Source organism: Callionymus lyra, chromosome 15 (assembly GCF_982586985.1).
Source record: "Callionymus lyra chromosome 15, fCalLyr1.hap1.1, whole genome shotgun sequence".
Lineage (NCBI taxonomy): Eukaryota > Metazoa > Chordata > Actinopteri > Syngnathiformes > Callionymidae > Callionymus > Callionymus lyra.
In genome coordinates, this window is record NC_141832.1 from 7,661,921 (window position 1) to 7,681,740 (window position 19,820).

Below are 19,820 nucleotides of genomic sequence, written 5' to 3' on the forward strand. Positions count from 1 at the left end.
CAAAGCAGGTCAAGCTTTTTTACTGCAAGTAACTTTTCCATTCGAGATTAAATTTAAGACAAAGCCTAAAAAAATGGGCTCAGGGACAATTTTAGCATTTGTTTTATGAAAAATAAAAATTGAATGGGTTAATAGAACTTTATTGATCCCTCAGGTCTCCTTCGGGAAATTGTTTTTCCAATTAGTCACAGCAAATATTCATAGAAAATCTAAATAAAACGAGAAATAAAGATACAATCCAAGTCTAAAGATAAACTGATCAAAGAAAAAAAATCTAAATTATAATTAACTCCATATTTTATTGGAAATGAAGTTTTCTAAACTTTATTGTAACTTAAGACTAGATTAAAGTACAGGAGCTTTTAGAAATTACTGACATCTTTTATTTACAGTAAAACAACCAAGATTTGAATGCATACAAAACAATTACTTTGAAAAGTACACGATACTCATAAATATTACGTCTTGAGTAAAAGAGAAACATTCCAGACTTTATTTGTGCCAAAGTTTATTTAAAACACATGACAATCATTTCTCAATAAAGGCCTGAATAACCACTTACTCTCCACAACAGCAAGACATTTAACCAGTCATTTAAAAGCACAGGAGCTGAAAGATGAAGCTTCAAAACCACCTCCTGAAATCAAACAAACGTACCATTAATTTAAAGTTCTAAACGACACACGAGCAACACTGTTGTTCGACGTCTCTTCAGGCTTCGGCTTGTCACGGCCGAAGATGCACTTTTTCTCCACGTTAATGTCAGAGCCCAGTGCGATCATCACCGAGACGACCAACAACAGGATGGAAGAAATCTCACCTGAGGAAACGCTGACACTGCACCTAAAATAAAACAAATTAAAAAAGGTTAGTGAAGTGAAATGTTGTATTCATTTAGTTTTCTGCTTCTCAACAGTCTCTTCAGATCTTCAGCTTGTCAGGGCTGAAGATGCACTTTTTCTCCACCTTATCTCAGAGCCCAGTGCGATCATCAACGAAACATATACATCCATGATCATGGAGGAAAAAAATCTCACCTGAAGAGACGAGTCAAAGGTCCTGGAAGAACAAAAAACACCAAAGTTTAGTGAGGTGACATTTTTTAAGTTGAGTTTTCTGCTTCTTCACGGATCTCCTCAGGCTTCAGCTTGTCAGGGCCAAAGTTGCACTTTATCTCCACGTGGTGTCAGAGCCCAGTGCGATCATCAGAGGAGATACAAGGAAATATTTATATACACATATATAAATACATCTAGTTGACTAAATGGATTTAGATTTGATCAGATCTTCGCCATCATGAGGACTTCAGTGATGGACTCATGCTGGGGCGAGAACACGTGTGAGCAGGCCTCGAGCCAGACGCCATTCATCAACTTAAATGTTTAAAATCTAACTTTAAAAATACAAAATACAAGAAAATACACGCGGTTCTCTTTAGTCGTTTTTACAGCCTCGGCGGCAATAATGACATAGATCTCTTATTTCTTACATCACCATCTAAACTCAGTTTTACCACAAATAAACGCAGTCCTTGAGCTAAATTGTAAATAAATACTTTATATTAACCTTCCTTAAGACTTATTATCAATTCTAAAACTGTAAATATGACCCATTGTGTTTTTTCTTTGGTTTAAACACCGAAACACACCCGATAATAACGACTTTTTAAAGTAGATTCTTTTAAGCGTTGATCGTCAAAATCTTCTAAAAGCACGTTATTAAATAAGAGTTTAAAGGATACACACCTTGAGTCTGTCCGCACATGTGGCCTCACGAGCTGGAATGAACTCCCGGGTGTCTCGCTTTTTCTACTCCACGCGGAGCGTCGCGTTGGCGCGCGCAGCACCGACGGCGCCCCCCAGTGGCCGGGAGTGGAACTAGTAAACCCACTAGTAAATCCACACGTTTTTTTAATATTAAAAAAATAACCAAGTTAAAGAACATTCTTGACGATGTGACTCACACACGACAGGTGAGGCTCTGAGGCTGTCATTATGTGACTGACGTGATGACGTGATCGCTCACATCTGCTTTTGTTTCCCCCCCCCCCCAACCACACACACACACACACACAGGAACAAAACATCTACACAAGTTCTGACACACACGCCGGACACGAGACTTCAGGTACACACTTACGTAACCGCCACATACCTGACGACAAGAGAGGACACACACACACCGAGAGAAGAATGCGGGTTTCCACTCAGTCCAAACACACACAATCCTTTTTGCACGTGACACTAACACACAAGAATGACTAGTTTTGTTGTTTTGTTTAAAAAAAACGACACGTGTGAGAGACACACAAACACACACACTAGAACACACTACCCTGGCCTTCTGGGAAAAGAAAGAAAGTTTTGATAACACACTCGCACTGTTTGTTTAGAGTAAAAAAAGGAGTTGACACACAAATCCAGTTTGAGTGATACACACACACACACACACACACACACAAACACTTTCTCGCTGTGTTGAACAAACACATTCAATCTGTTTAACACACAATAAAGACAAGCATGTGATGACAACTCAAACACACCAGTGACCTCTTGGAAAATACATTTAGATAGACGCACAATAAAAAGAACTAAACAGGACACACACACACACACACACACACACACACACACACACACACACACAGGAAGTGGCTCCAGCTGTGGACCACCGGTGGTTCTCGGGGGAGTCCAGTGGAGGGAAAAGAAGACGTGGTTCTTCTCCACTGTTTTCAGGTTCTTTGTACGCGTCGTAAAACTTTAACGGGTCCATCAGAACACACACACACACACACACACACACACACACACACACACACACACACACACACACACCCCCACACACACACACACACACACACACACACTCACTCACACATGAAAGCAGTGGTTTTGGAACGTCGCTCACTCCGAGGGGGGTGAAGAGAGAGAGAAGGAGTGAGTAACGTTGAAGAACAAGAGAATGTGTTTCCTGCAGCTGTTTAGAGGCAGAAGAGAGAGAGAGAGAGAGAGAAGGAGGGAGGAAGAAGAAGGAGGAGGAGGAGGAGGAGGGAGGGAAAGAGAAGCTCATCTGATACACTTCGCCAAAAGAAAGAGAAGAGTGGGAGCGGCAGAGTCGTCCTGGAGTCGAAGAAAACACCGCTGGAGGAGAAGAGAGAAGGAGCAGAGAGGAGGAGATAAAGGAGAGAAGGAGGAGAGGAAGACAAACTTCTACAGCAGGAGGTGAAGTGTTTAAATTTAGTCCTGCTGGCTGAAGATGACAAAGTTGTTGGATCATCTCATATGATACTGTAGCTTCACTGTGTGTGTAGATGTGTGTGTGTGTGAGGGAATGTGTGTGTGAGGGAATGTGTGTGTGTGCATTTGAGAGGGGGTGTGTGTGTGTGTGAGAGAGAGCGGGAGAGTGTGTGTCTATCTGAGAGAGTGTATTTGTGATGTGTGTTAGCGGGAGAGTGTGTGTATTTGAGAGGGGGAGAGTGTGTGTGTGCATGTGTGTGTGTGTGTGTGTGTGTGTGTGTGTGTGTGTGTGTTGAGTTATGTCTGACAGATGAATCGGGGACAGGGGGAGGAGTGAGTGAGGGTTCGGGGTGAAAGAGTTGGTTTCCTCGGAAATGAAGTCATCAAGTCGTTTTACTGTCGAGTTCTTCGAAGATTCTTGAGAGATCGGGGTCTCACCTGCTGTCAGGGAACTTTTTCAGGGGGTCTCACGGGGGCCTCGTCTCTGCGGGTGAGTCCAGACCTGAACCTTCTCTCGCTGTTGGAAACCCAAGTAGACTTGAGTACTGGACCAGGTGACACTGGTACTGGACGTGATACTTGGGGATTTAAAGGTAGCAACTGGTACTTTGTGGTGTCGTACGTCTAGATGTGTGTAACGCTGCTGTTTTTGTTATGGTATAGAATGTGTAGTTGTGTGTGACAAGTAGTGTGAAGTCCAGAATATTGCAGTGAAATGTAAAAAAAAGTAGAAAAGTTGTCATATTGTTGTCTGTTGTAAACGTATAAAGTTGTGTTTGGGACAATGTATCTGGAGTAGAGCTGAGTTCACAGAGTAGTTAAGTGTGACTCACGACACTGGAGGTCCAGCAGTGGACCGGATCCAGAAAGTCTTTAAATAAGGAATTAGCTATAGCAGCTGTTAGCATGTGCTTGTTAGCATCATTGCAGGCTACATTTAATCTGTTTAAAGCAGAAGTTTTGGGTAAAACTCAACATTTTGATATCATTTCTAGTTGAATCAATTTTAAGATCTTTTTAAAGACAACTTGAAGGATCCGATTCTATGTTTGGATTCCGTTCGGGATGTTTTGAACGAGCGAACTGTCTTTCTGAAGTAGTACGACCTTCTCCATCACTTGTCGTTCTACTCACTTTTTACTCTCAATGAATTTTACTCTGAACTTTGATATTTTCAGAGTTCAATGTGGATTTCAACTGCGATATGAATATCAAACCTCGTCAAAGACACATTAACTTCTACTCCTTGAACTCGGACGAGGTACTTTTTTCACGCTCGTCCTCCTAACGCACAGAAACTTCGTCAAAACCTTCGCCACGACTCGCTCGGTTATAGAAACTCTTCTGGTGAAAACACGTCTTCCTTTGGTGTTCAGAAGCTGCTTCTTCCAGTTCTCTCTTTAGGTACCAAGGCTCCATAGTATTACACTGTGAGGCTCTGTAGTATTAATCCGCGAAGGTCCATTGTATTACGCCGTGATGCTCCAAAGTATTACTCCGCGAGGCTCCATAGTATTTTCCATTAGTCACCATAGTATGCCTCTGCAATGCTCCATAATATTACTCTGGGTTGCTCCATAGTATTACTGTCCAATCGATACTCGATTCTCGTTGCCCAACCCTCAAGTCTGAGTATGTCGTTTCAAATCCACGTGGTCTGTAGGTATGACCCCTCTCGTGCCCCCCCCTGGTCGACTACTTAGTGACACGTTGTGTCTTTGATTCACACAAGAAAGTTGTCGTACGCAAGAAAATCAACTTTGTTCTGCAGTGAAGAGCGCCCCCATCCGAGCCCCCCAACGCTTCTGGTCTCCCTCTGATCACACTCGTCCCCCCGTCCCCCCTCGAGCAGGGGCCTGCACAGCGAGGGGGACAGGAAGTGGAGGAGGTCGAGGGGAAGCCGCTTCATTAGTCCTCTGACCTGCAGCGCTCGTGTCATCTGGTCGGAGATGAAGGGGCGGCAGAAGTCGTGCATGTGACGGAGTCGTTTTGAAAACGTCTACTGTGCGAGCGAGGTGGGCGGAGCTTCAGCTCGCGGCGCTTCTCAGACGCCGAATGTTTGCTCAACGAAACCAGAAGAATCATCACAATGTTTGACTTCGAGCCCAGAAGGCGCCATTTGTTTAACCCAACCGTCAACCTATTGTGTTAGCTAAATGCTATGTTAGCCTTACCTCAAGTAGCTACATCAGTTAGCATCTGTTGAGGAGTAGAAGGGAAGGAAACACTTAAAGAACTCAGTTATAAGTAGCAAAAGTGTTGCAGTACGGTTTGGTTTAAGACAGGTCTGGGTGACTCGTGTTGGCCTCGGGCTCCGTGTGACACCTTGAGCCGGTTTTCACGTCACAGTTTGAAAAGATCATCACGTGGTTAAGATCGTCATGGACGCCACCTGCTGGATGTCTTAAGGCAGGCGTATCTCACTCACTCACTCACTCACTCACTCACTCACTCACTCACTCACTCACTCACTCACTCACTCACTCACTCACTCACTCACGGGGGCCAAACTTTTAAAGTTTTAACAGGAAGTCTCTGTAAAGTTGTTAGCATCCATTATCTTTTCCCTTATCTGGCGTCTTCATAGGTCACGATCATCACGGCCAACATTCACTTTAATTAGATTTTCGGGCGAAGCATCTGCCGCGTGAAAACGACCGAAGCCAGACGTGTCAAGAGGCGTCGACGTGTTTGTCGTGTCGTCGTCGTAAACTCGCCGCAACTTGTAGACCGATGAGCCAAACAGATGTTGACGTGTTTGTGGCGTCACCACGGCGACAATAATCCCCCCCGACACCCCCCCCCTTAATAACATCCAAATATTCTGAGTCATCAAGTCAGCGACTCAGTGTTTGGATCTTCGCTCACGTTCGTACTCGTCCTCACGACAGATACACTTCAAGGTCAGAAGGAAAACGTTTGTTTAGCTCCACGATGTTATTATGAAAAGTGTCGTTTGGATTCGCCCGCGATGCCGAGTCATGTCTGCACTTGAGTCATGAGTCACCTGCTCATGAGGACAGTAGAACGAGCTACACTGGTGCAGCGTCCACACCAAACACATGTTGAAGGATCTTTTTACCGAAGAAGGGTAAACAAATGAAAACCATGTAGTGCACGTGTCAGGCCTCTATGTGGCGCCATCAAGTTCTCACAAATGAAAACTATTAGGAGCATGATGCTGTTAAGAAACAGGACACACACACACACACACACACACACACACACACACTAATACACACACACACACACACACACACACACACACACACACACCCCCACACACACACACTAATACACACACACACACACACACTAATACACACACACATGTTCGCACACACACACTAATACACACACACACAGTGCGCACACACTAATACACACACACATGTGCGCACACACACACTAATACACACACAGTGCGCACACACACACACTAATACACACACACACACTAATACACACACACACAGTGCGCACACAAACACTAATACACACACACATGTGCGCACACACACACTAATACACACACACACAGTGCGCACACAAACACTAATACACACACACATGTGCGCACACACACACTAATACACACACACAGTGCGCACACACACACTAATACACACACACACACTAATACGCACACACACAGTGCGCACACAAACACTAATACACACACACATGTGCGCACACACACACACTAATACACACACACACAGTGCGCACACAAACACTAATACACACACACATGTGCGCACACACACACTAATACACACACACAGTGCGCACACACTAACACACACACACATGTGCGCACACACACACATGTTCGCACACACACACTAATACACACACACACAGTGCGCACACACTAACACACACACACATGTGCGCACACATACACTAATACACACACACAGTGCGCACACACACACTAATACACACACACACAGTGCGCACACAAACACTAATACACACACACATGTGCGCACACACACACTAATACACACACATACAGTGCGCACACACACACACTAATACACACACACAGTGCGCACACACACACACTAATACACACACACATGTGCGCACACACACACTTATACACACACATACAGTGCGCACACACACACACTAATACACACAAACATGTGCGCACACACACACTAATACACACACACACAATGCGCACACTAATACCCACACACATGTTTGCACACACACACAGTGCGCACACACACTAATACACACACACACACATACACACACACACACACACACACACACACACACACACACACACACACACACACACACACACACACACACACACACACACACACACACACACACACACACACAGTGACCCGGCTCACATGTTTTATTCATGTTCCCATCATGTTATCAGTCTCTACAGGATCATATCATCAGAACCATGTTTGCTCTCGACTCCAGCACTAGGATCACAGACGTCTACATGTATGTTGCACTGATAACAAATCATTATCGTTGAGAAAAATCAATAATAATACATTTTTTCTCTCCTCCTTGTTCGTTTCTCACCAATACATACATGCCTGAGCGTGAGCAGCTGTTGACCAATGAGGCGCGTGTGTTCTGGTCATGTGATGTGGGTCTCAGTGTGGCTTCAGTAGAATTCGGAACAACACTTGCGTTCATACGTGTTTATTGTACCTTTACAGGGTTTACAATGTCAATGAGTATAGTGTGGCTCCATATAATAAGGTGTATTACTATGGAGCATCGCGGCGTAATACTATGGAACTTCGCAGAGTAATACTACAGATCCTCGCGTTGTAATACTATGGAGCCTCTTGGAGTAATACTATAGAGCATCGCAGAGTAATATTATGGAGCATTGCAGAGCTAGACTACGTTGACTTATGGAGAAATACTATGGAGCATCATGGAGTAATACTATGGAGCATCGCAGAGTAATATTATGGAGCATTGCAGAGCTAAACTACGGTGACTTATGGAGTAATACTATGGAGCATCGCAAAGTAATACTATGGAGCCTCTTTGAGTAATACTAAGGAGCATAGCAGAGTCATATTATGGAGCATTGCAGAATAAGACTACGGTGCCTTATGGAGAAATACTATGGAGAATACTATGGAGCATCGCAAAGTAATACTATGGAGCCTTTAGAAGTAATACTATGGAGCATCGCAGAGTAATATTAATGAGCATTGCAGAATAAGACTTACGGTGACTTATGGAGAAATACTATGGAGCATCGCAAAGTAATACTATGGAGCCTCTTGGAGTAATACTATGGAGCATGGCAAAGTAATACTATGGAGCCTCTTTGAGTAATACTAAGGAGCATCGCAGAGTAATATTATGGAGCATTGCAGAATAAGACTACGGTGACTTATGGAGAAATACTATGGAGCATCGCAAAGTAATACTATGGAGCCTCTTGGAGCAATACTATGGAGCATTATGGAATAATACCATGGAGCCTTGCGGAGTAATACTATGGACCTTCACGGATTAATACTACAGACCTTTACGTTGTAATACTATGGAGCCTCGTGGAGTAATACTACGTAGCTCTGCAGAGCGAGTCCACGCTGGTACTTTTTTATGTTGGCTATAATTACCTATGGATTTGTAGTGGGTCTACAAGATTTTTGTCTGATCTTCTGATCTACTGGAAGGGCTTTGATGTAATGGGATCACAGGATGTTGAATGAAGACAGAACCCTCTAGTGGTTGTACAGCGCAACTGCATGTAACCGGTTACATAACGGTTACAAGCCTGAACTCCACGTGTACAAAAAATGTGTCGACACACACTCTGTTAGTACAACTTTACGAGCAAAAGCGCACAATGCTCTGATTCCACCAACACACTTAAAATAAGATCAAAGGTTGTTGTTGTCGCTGGTTGTTGTTCCGTCACAGGTAAGTCCGGCGAGGACGTTCAGTGGTGTCGACAAAACCCAGCGTGGTCGGCGAACAACAGTTAATCTGCGGCAGATTTGTGGGCAGATCATCGATCAGAGTTAAATCCACTAAAGTAGGTCACATGATCTCTAATAGGGATCAGCGCGCTGGGAAATTGATTCTTCGCTCACACAGCGAACCCAAAGTTCCAGCAGCGAAGTAAACAGAGGGTCATGTGCGGCGCTGCTGCTGCTGCTGCTGCTGCTGCTGCTGCTGCTGCATGACCAAACTTGGAGATAGTTTTCAGCGAGAAAGTGCGGCGGGTGAGTAGAAAAGATTTGACGTGGAAGGGGTTGAGAGTTCTTGTGTTCTTGATGATGTGATCTTATGCTGCAACAACAACACAACTGATCTTAACTCGTGTTTTTCCTCCAGATCAGGATGTCGTCGGAGAGCAAAGAGCCGGAGGATGCTGACAACCGCAGCTTCTGGATGGTGAGTTGTGTGTCTGTGTGTGTGTGTGTGTGTGTGTGTTGCTCTGGATACACAAGAGATAATGAGTCGTTATCTGTGTCTCTGGCCTCCACGACCTTCCAGTCAAAACAAGGAAAGTTTTGTCGCCACATTAGAGTCGATACGGTTTTGTCTTCGTTGTGGGACATGCTGTTCTCGAGGGGGTCATGTGACCATCTGGTCAATAATAAAACAACTTGACCTGGAGTTGAAGTTGTTTTTTAGAAGCACTTTCACACCAAAGACTCCCATGTCTTTGTAATGTTTAGTTAGATGTGGTTTTCACTCTGACAGAGGAATCCGACTCATTCTAGCCAGAGTTGAGTATTTGATCAAGTTTTAGATTTGAAGAAAAACATCACAAGTCGAACAGTAACATCACACGTTCAGAACTTCAAAGTAAAAGCTCTGATACCTTCAACCAGTTCAACAGAACATTTTTGAACTTTTTTAAGAACGGGTGAGAAAAAAATTCAAAAAATCTAGCAGCTTAACTAAAAAAAAAAGCTTGTGTGATGCTTTAAAAATACAAGTTGAATTTGTTTAATTAAAGATTATTTGTTTGAATAACTGTTTGTTACATTAATGACCAAAAAAAGTTGATTTTTATTATGAACGTTTTAAATATGAACACATTAAATTAAAAAACAAATGTATTTCTAAGGAAGAAAATCTTCCAGAAAATATAAACAATATCAGAAATAAACACAATTATACATAATTAATTAATTGAATAGGTTTAGATTTAAAAAAAAATATTATTTAAAAACAATTCATATCAAGAAAAGCAGAAAAAAAGTAAAAATGAACATGAATTATTTATATACAATTACAAAAAGTATTTATAATTAATAAAATATTATAAAGATAACTAGTAAAAATAATAAACAATACAATTTTAAATCAAATTTGGAGGCCCACAGTCTTTTCTAGTAAACGATTAAGAGTTGAATTTATGTATAAAAAATACATAAAAATGAACAGACGCTGCAGGAGCTCCACTGAAGCTCTGCTAACTCAGGATTAGCGGTAAACTAGCTACATCTGCGCGCTCAGCGAGACTCAACTCTTTTGTTTACGCTCACCACGTCCTGCTGTGTCGAGCTTTAAACTGAGAGATTTAATGCAAAGATCATTTATTTACGAGAGGAAGGGCTTTGAAGTGGTCGCTAAGCTAATAGGCTAACGGTGTTTCGCTAGCAGTGATGCTGCGGCTCTTATGTTCATCACTTCAACTTCAGAATAAATAGTAGATAAGTATATAATAAATAAGAAGCTGACGATGAACGGTCGTCTGGTCCACGTCCGTCTCGGCGCTGCTTTCATGTTGGCGGCTCGTGGTCGTGTCGGACGACGCCGTCGCCGTCTGTGTCGTCACAACAAGACTGTAGAGTCGCCTGTCATTAGATCCAGCGACTGTAGCTCCGACTGTTCTGCTGAGTCATCGCGACTCCTTCCTCTTCTCTTCCCAACAAGCGCTCATGGGAAAAGTTTCCGTCCTCGCTTCACTCCCACCGTCACGGTCGTCCATGTTTTGTAAACTGTTGCTATGTTGGCCTCGGAATAAAACTCTTCATCCTCTGACATTATGACACATTTGCTGGAACCTCTGCTACTTTTGTTGTTACTATAGTTATTGCTACTGATTCTAACAATGCTACTCTGATGATAGTAATACTTTACAACTATTGTTTATATTGTTAGCTTCTTATACTAATCCTGCTAGTACTAACTGCTCTAATAAATACTTCTACATTTACTGATACATCTCCTTAAAAAAGTACTGCGAGTACTACTACAGCTTCTACAGTACTGCTGCCACAATGCTACTGCTAACTAAGCTAATACTGCTACTGCTGGATTATTGTAGAAATTTACTATCGATGCTATGCTTATTATGATAAAACATCTGCTATATACATCTACCACATAATGATGCTTTCACTACTCGCACTATTGATACGGCTAATGCTAACACTACCAAAGCTTATGCTAATATAACTGCATGCTATAGTTTCACTTTTATGACGAGTACAACAACTTGCACTGTTGCCAGCCTCACGACGGTAACTTCTGCTAATACTACTACAGCTACTACAGCACTGATGCAACAACGCAACTGCCGATTAAGCTAATTCTGCTATAAATGCTAATTGTAAATATGTACTAATGATGATCTGCGACTGTTTACATGAGTTCTTCCATTTTCTCTACTAGTTATGGTAGTGATAACGTTTCTATCATGATTACCACTGTAGTACTGCTAATGCTAAAACTGATCTCGATGTATAACTACCACTATGGAACTATGTAAATGTACAACTAGCAGCTAATGTTACTGCTAATATCAACGCTTCCCATGCTTCCACAGTAACTCCGAGTTTACTTGCTTGCCTCATGACATCTAGAAATACAACAAATACTACTACAGCCACTACAGTACTGATGCGACAATGCTACTGCTGATTAAGTTTATACCGATAAACTGCTCATTGTAAAACTGTACTAATGATGCTACCACTATTTCTTCTAAAACCTCATGACAACTATGACTACAAATGTTATGAGAGAAACCATAAATACAAATAGTGCGAATACTACTACAGCTACTACACTACTGATGCAGCGATGCTACTGCTTACTAACGCAATAGTGCTTCAACTAATTGTTGTACTAACTAGGCTACACTTTATATTGCTAAAACAGCTGCGTGGGTTCTACTACATTCACAACTAATACTTGTTGTGATAATCACTAAATTGATACTGCTAATGCTAACAATGGTGTTATTGTAAAACTAGCTACTAAAGCTACTGCTAACTTCCTCCTGTACTTCCACCGTTAGCATTGTTGCTAGCGCCGTGGAAAGAACCAATGTTTCTGTTGGCCCGGTTCTTCTGCAGCCTTCACAGAGCATCAAATCTTGACAAATCCTTCGGTGTCTCTGGACGTTTTTCTTTGACCTGATTCGTCGTCTGTTGACGTCACGGGTTCTTTGTCTGACAAGGTTCTTCTGTGCTCGGGCCGAGCAGCCGCACCAGAACCGGGCCAACTGCAGATCTGCCTCTGGCCCGCCAGCGGATTCCTCAGCTGCTTCTGGTTAAGACTCGGAGCGGAACCACAACAGAGAGAGAGAGAGAAAGAGAAAGAAGATGAAAAAGTCGCCCAGAGACTCCATGACACGTCAATAGTTGTGTTGCTGGCTTTTGTGCGACGCTGAGGAACAAGACTCAAACAAGAATAAAAAAAATCTCTTGAGAAGCTATTTAAAGAACGACTTATTTTTAGATCGGGTTGATGCGACACATCAGCACGTCTTTATTGGAGGAACAGAAAAAAAGACTTTACAGAAGCTGAAACACTCTAGAACTAATGGCTACATTAACACGTCTGTGGGGAACACAACACAGAAGTTAAATCCCTTCAATCTGCTGTTGTGCGACCGTTGACATCTGTTTACATCGTTATATTTTATTTTCCTGAAGCCGAGGTCACTTCCTGTTTAGAGGCCGGGGCCGGGACCACCGGTGCCACGAGTGAGGTTACAGCTCCCTGAGAACATAAACAGATCCGGAAGTATTCTCATCAGAACTGTAAAACTCTGTGTCCCGGCAGCCCGGGAACTACCAGGGCACGGTCCGGCGGACGGAGGATTCCTTCCAGGCCTGCAACGACATCGTGGCGTGCTTCCAGGAGCGAGCTCGCGTGGAGCGGCAGTACGCCCAGCAGCTGAGCGAGTGGAGCACCAAGTGGAAGCCCGTGGTGGACTCCAGTGAGTCCACGCTATCAAGGAGGTCCCGACGACCGGTCTAAGACTGTGGTCTCTCCAGGTCCTCTGTACGGGTCTCTGCTGAAGGCCTGGCAGTGTTTCATGACCTCCGCCGACCGACTGGCCTCCCTGCACGCCTCCATCTGCCGCTCGCTGGTGTCGGAGGACGCGGACCGGGTCAGGACCTGGCAGAAGGATTCCTTCCACAAGAAGCTGTTCGGAGGCTTCAAGGAGACCACGGACACGGAGGCGGGTTTCGCCCGAGCTCAGAAGCCGTGGGCCAAACGCCTGAAGAAGGTCCGACTCGTCCGTGGATCAACGTGTTTCTCGTCCTCACTCATCTCTCTGCAGCTGGACAAAGCCCGACGGGCCTTCCACAAGGTGAGCCGGAAGGAGCACGCGGCCCGGGAGAGGGAGGCGCAGGCTCAGGGGAACCCCGACGTGTCCATAGACAAACAGAAGAAGCTGCTGGAGGAGAGGGAGCTGGTGCAGCAGGAGGCCGAGAAGGTTTGGATAATGGTTCCTGATGACTCGGCGAGGAGCGCTACAAAGGGTCTTTGTCCTCCTTGCCTCAGGTCCGCGGCCGCTACGAGAAGGTCCTGGAGGAGGTGAACCGCTACGCCCCGCGGTACATGGAGGAGATGGAGTCGGTGTTCGACCAGTCGCAGGACGAGGAGCGGAAGAGGATCGTCTTCCTCAAGCAGGCCTTCCTGTCCATCCACCAGCACCTGGACGTCACCACCAACGAGAGGTTCGACACCTCACATCACATCAGAGGAAGCATAATGCTTTGCCGCCCAGCCAAAAAAAAGTCAAAACTGTTGAATACTTTTGAAAGAAATGTAAGTAACTGAATAACTTCCTGCCAGCGTCCTGGCCGTGTACTCGGAGCTGCACAACACGCTGACGTCCATCGACGAGCACGACGACCTGCGCTGGTGGAAGAACACGCACGGACCCGGCATGCCCACCGACTGGCCTCACTTCCAGGTGATCACACGACTCCAGGTTCTAGGGTTGAGTATTTTTATCCATAGGAATCACTGGAGCATCGTTGTACTCTGAAGCTCAACACTGAGTGTCTAATGCAGCACTTTGAAGTAGAGCCTGTGTCTTTAAACCTTTAACTCACCCAGAACTTCAAAGTTAAAGCTCCGGTACCAACACAAAATTAAGAACTTCTTTAAGTTCAGTTTCAGTATTTCTAAATTTGACAATTAACTGTAAAAAAAGGACTTTTTTGTCACTTACAAAACTTTTTTTTCAAAAAGTTGGACTTTAACTAGTTAAGTCGGACCTTAACTAGTTTAGTCGGACGTTAACTAGTTTAGTTGGACATTAACTAGTTTAGTCGGACATTAACTAGTTTAGTTGGACGTTAACTAGTTTAGTTGGATGTTAACTAGTTAAGTCGGACGTTAACTAGTTAAGTTGGACGTTAACTAGTTTAGTTGGACTTTAACTAGTTTAGTTGGATGTTAACTAGTTAAGTCGGACGTTAACTAGTTAAGTTGGTTGTTAACTAGTTTAGTTGGACGTTAACTAGTTTAGTCGGACGTTAACTAGTTTAGTTGGACGTTAACTAGTTAAGTCAGACGTTAACTAGTTTAGTTGGACGTTAACTAGTTAAGTTGGTTGTTAACTAGTTAAGTCGGACGTTAACTAGTTTAGTTGGACTTTAACTAGTTAAGTTGGTTGTTAACTAGTTTAGTTGGACTTTAACTAGTTTAGTTGGACGTTAACTAGTTAAGTTGGTCATTAACTAGTTTAGTTGGACTTTAACTAGTTTAGTCAGACGTTAACTAGTTTAGTCAGATATTAACTAGTTTAGTTGGACTTTAACTAGTTTAGTTGGACGTTAACTAGTTTAGTCGGACGTTAACTAGTTTAGTTGGAAGTTGGAGTTTAGTGGTAAACTTTTACGATAACAAGACACAGAAAATCTGCTCAAAAAAGTTAGTCAAATATATTTTTCTTTGCGTACAATTATTAAAAATAATTTCAAAAGAAAGGAAATTATATTTAATGACCTTTAAATTAAAACAGTTGTAATTATTTTGTTTTTAAACTAAAATTAATCATTTAAATACGATGATTATGAAAAATGAATCAAAATAATCTGATCATTTTTATATTATAACAAATAAAATCATTAAAAATGTATTTCCATTTGTCGCGCCCGCAGGAGTGGAAGCCGGAGAAGAAGAACAAGAAGGTGAAGAAGGAGGTGAAGAAGGAGGAGGAGGAGAAGGAGGCGGCGGAGAAGGAGGTGGAGCAGATAGAGGCCACGATAGAGAAGAGGTGAGCGGGTGAGGAGCGAGCGGGTGAAAAAGGGGGTGAAAGTCGTTGACCTTATGACCTCTGCTGCAGCGTCATGATCGGGGGAGTCAGGGTCAGAGCTCTGTACGACTACGTGGGTCAGGAGACCGACGAGCTGTCCTTCAAAGCCGGTGAGTGACCCGTTGACCTCCGTGACCTCGCGATGAATACCAGACGTTCGCTCGATCCGCGAGGGAAGGTTTTTTTGCTTATAACCACCAGGGGGCGCCCCGGCGCCGAGCTGAAAACCCCCTCGTTCTCGTATCAGAAAATGAAAAATCGCAATCAGGCACGCTTTGGCGAGGAGAGACTCGTACGTTTTCGGGCTGAAACAGGAAGTGACCTCAGCTTGTCCGCCCCCTGCAGGCGAGGAGTTCCTGAAGGTGGAGGACGAGGACGACCAGGGTTGGTGTCGGGGGATGAAAGACGGCGGTCGGGAGGGTCTGTACCCCGCCAACTACGTGGAGGTGGTCTAGTCCCGCGGCTGCCAGAACCAACGTGTAGCCAAAGAAAAACCGCCACTCTCTCCGGGACCTCCTGCTCCGACGACCCCTGAAGGACAAAGTCATAATATATTCACTCTGCTGGACCCTGGACCGCGAGGTGCTGCTGGAGGGCAAGGTTGTCGGAGCGTCCGCACAGTTTTTTTTTTTATACTAAAATTCATTTAGTTTCTCTACACATCCAGAAGTTGCTCCTGAAGGTCCAGTTAAAGCCGAACGCGGCTCTATAGTCACCTGTTCGTTGTTTGTTTGTCTATAAAGTTTTACCAAGAAAAACAAACACCGAGTTGTCATCACTTTTACACGTTTGTGTCGTTCCTGACGGTTGTGTGATTGTGTGTGCCTTGGTGAAGAAGTTGTGTTGTTGTCTTTTGAAATGTTTTTCACCATTTTAAGTATTTTTTTTTAACCATGGAATTGCGTGTGTTGTGATATCTTGTGGTGAATGTGTGCGACCGTGTGTTTATCATTGAGTATTTGTGTGTGTGTGTGTGTGTGTGTGTGTGTGTGATGTGTAATTGTGTGTGTTAGAGCTCATGGACCTTAAGGTTATTATTGACGTATTTGTCATCACTCAAGTACACACACACACACACACACACACTCTAAGTAATGGAGGTGTGTTCGGGTCAAGTGCCTGTTGACTGATGATGTCACGACTTTACACTGACATCAGCAAAAATGGCCGCCAGCTGAGCGTAAGTAGTTCATCACAGTTTGACCTTTGACAGTAACACACACACACACTTGAACATGAGTGTGCGTCTTCACTGCACTTGTGAAGTCACGTGGAAGACAAATGACTGACCTGAAATGAAACCATAAAAAAAACTTTATTGATCTATTTAAATTCACACAGATGTTTATTTTACGACCTTTCAACACTGACACACGTTACTGATGAGTGTGAGACCAGCAGGGGGCGCTGTCAGACCAGCAGCAGCGGTGAAGACGTGTGCGTGTGTGTGTGTGTGTGAAACAGGGCAACATGTCTTTTGTTCCTTCATCTCTCATGTGGTGACGGGCAGAACTTAAGGTTGCCATGGAGACGAGGAGGCCATAATTAACAGCAGAACTTTGGTGACGTCAGCAGAAGTTAATGAGGAAGTGTGGAGCTCCTGCGAGGCAAATGACTGTGTGTGTGTGTGTGTGTGTGTGTGTGTGATGGATGTCTGGAGCGGCGTCACATACGCCCCGGGCTGGTGACGAGCATGTGATACACACACACACACACACACACACACACACACACACACTGATCTTCACACACTAGTGAACACAAATACGTGATTATGAGTCGACGTAAACACACTCACTCAACTAAAGAAGATCAAACCCAGTGAAGATCAACGTCCCTCAGAGATACACACATTTGTGGACGCTCATGTCAAGAGACACACAATCCAGGATGACTACACACTCGAGGAAAAACAACTTATTTGAGGATCTCTGGAAAAAAAAGTGTGTTAGGATGGATGTGAGGTCAAAGTTCACAGGTCATACAAGTCCACGTGTATTTAGGAGAAAGACAGAACTTGGAATGAAAGTTAAATGATGGAGGGAAGATGTTGACGAGGAGAGAGGGAAGAATGGAAAGATGAAGAGGAGAAGAAGACGATGGTTATGATGATGAAGAGAAGGAAGAAAAAGAGGGAGGAAGACGATTTAAAATAGAATGAGGAACAAAAGTGGAAAGAAAAGGACAAAAAAAGGAAAGTCAAAGAAGAGGATGAGGAAGGGGCGAAATGAGGAAAAGGAAATGGATGAAAATGAGAAAAAGTGGGAGGAAGGTGAGGAAGAAGAGGATGAAGGGAAAAAAGAAGGAAGGGGAAATGACGGGAAGAAAAAGAAAGACGAAGACGTAGAAAGAATGTGACGAGGAAAATGAAGAAGAAAAGGATGGACAATGAAAAATAGGATCGAGGAGAATAGAAGGAGGAAGAAGAGAAGGAGAGGAAGAAAGTGAGATGAAGAAGAAGATGGGAGGAAGATGAAGATGAGGACAAGGGGAGGAAGAAAATAGTGATGAAGAGGAGGAAAAGGGTGATGAAGAGGAGGAAGAAGATAGTGATGAAGAGGAGGAAGAGGGTGATGAAGAGGAGGAGGAGGGTGATGAAGAGGAGGAAGAGGGTGATGATGAAGAGGAAGAAGATAGTGATGAAGAGGAGGAAGAGGGTGATGAAGAGGAGGAAGAGGGTGATGATGAAGAGGAAGAGGGTGATGATGAAGAGGAAGAGGGTGATGAAGAGGAGGAAGAGGGTGATGAAGAAGATAGTGATGAAGAGGAGGAAAAGGGTGATGAAGAGGAGGAAGAAGATAGTGATGAAGAGGAGGAAGAGGGTGATGAAGAGGAGGAAGAGGGTGATGATGAAGAGGAAGAGTGTGATGAAGAAGAGGAAGAGGGTGATGAAGAGGAGGAAGAGGGTGATGAAGAGGAGGAAGAGGGTGATGAAGAGGAGGAAGAAGATAGTGATGAAGAGGAGGAAGAGGGTGATGAAGAGGAGGAAGAGGGTGATGATGAAGAGGGTGATGAAGAGGAGGAAGAGGGTGATGAAGAGGAGGAAAAGGGTGATGAAGAGGAGGAAAAGGGTGATGAAGATGGTGATGAAGAGGAGGAAAAGGGTGATGAAGATGGTGATGAAGAGGAGGAAAAGGGTGATGAAGAGGAGGAAAAGGGTGATGAAGAGGGTGATGAAGAGGAGGAAGAAGGATTCTTCATAAACAGTGTCCAGTGACCTCAGGTCTGCTCATCCATCTCCTCTGGAGCGACTGCTCTGGCCTGAGCTGCAGCCTCATCACGGCCACAATCATGGAGATGGAGCTGCTGGCGTGAGGTGAGATTGAAGTGGACCCGTCGCTCGACGCTGACTCAGCAGACCCTCGCACGCCTCCGTGTTTGTGCTCCTGGCAGTGAAGGGTTAACGGCGAGAGCAGCTTCCGTGGCGGCGGGCGCCAGATGGTCGCGGCGCCCCCTGCTGGAAGTCACACATAAGACGCTCATTTGCATGCTAACTCACACATGAGCAACTCTGGCAGAAACATATTTGGCTCCCAGGTCATGTGCCAGTCTCCCCCTCCTCCCCTCCTCCCCTCCTCCCTCTTCCTCCCCTCTTCCTCTCCTCTTCATCACCCTCTTCCTCCCCTCTTTCTCCCCCTCCTCCCTCTGACTCCCTCGTCTTCATCGGCTTCTGTCTAATTCCAGCTCGTTAGCTCCTGAGCTGAACGTGTGCACGAACGAAAGAACGATATATGTGTAGTATTGTCCAGTACTTGACTCTGGTGTTGTGATAGTGTAGTAACAAGTACATATGTGTAGTGTTGTTGAGTACTTGACTCTGGTGTTGTAGTATTTACAGACCACATGACGAAAGCGAAACTGATTTCATTTGCTTTCAAAATATGTCCAAACATCAGCTTTAAAAGCTGCTGGAGTCACTGTATCCTCTCGTCCTCAGTCGTAACTGCTTTCATTTGTTTTCAAACCAAAATACGTCCAAGTATCAGCTTTAAAAGCTGCTGGAGTCACTGTATCCTCTCATCCTCAGTTGTAACTGCTTT

General features: G+C 44.2%; 1 protein-coding gene and 1 non-coding gene across 3 annotated transcripts; one reads left to right on the forward strand and one right to left on the reverse strand.

The window, feature by feature from the left end:
* Positions 1-1,129: 1,129 nt before the first annotated feature.
* Positions 1,130-1,217, reverse strand: LOC148064741 (small nucleolar RNA SNORD88). The gene has a single exon (XR_015713485.1). It is a non-coding gene; the product is annotated as a small nucleolar RNA SNORD88 (small nucleolar RNA).
* Positions 1,218-3,078: 1,861 nt separating this feature from the next.
* On the forward strand, positions 3,079-16,542 carry LOC148064742 (protein kinase C and casein kinase substrate in neurons protein 3). 2 transcript variants are annotated; one of them, XM_087808911.1, is made up of 10 exons: positions 3,079-3,224; positions 9,594-9,653; positions 13,287-13,443; positions 13,502-13,737; positions 13,792-13,947; positions 14,016-14,191; positions 14,310-14,430; positions 15,626-15,741; positions 15,811-15,890; positions 16,126-16,542. In XM_087808911.1, exons 2-10 carry the CDS (start codon positions 9,600-9,602, stop codon positions 16,233-16,235), a joined length of 1,206 nt encoding a protein of 401 aa, XP_087665037.1. In that variant the 5' UTR covers positions 3,079-3,224; positions 9,594-9,599; the 3' UTR covers positions 16,236-16,542. The 2 variants fall into 2 exon arrangements, with proteins under 2 accessions (XP_087665037.1, XP_087665038.1); XM_087808912.1 differs by lacking the exon at positions 3,079-3,224 and adding an exon at positions 3,711-3,729.
* The last annotated feature ends 3,278 nt before the right edge of the window (positions 16,543-19,820 follow it).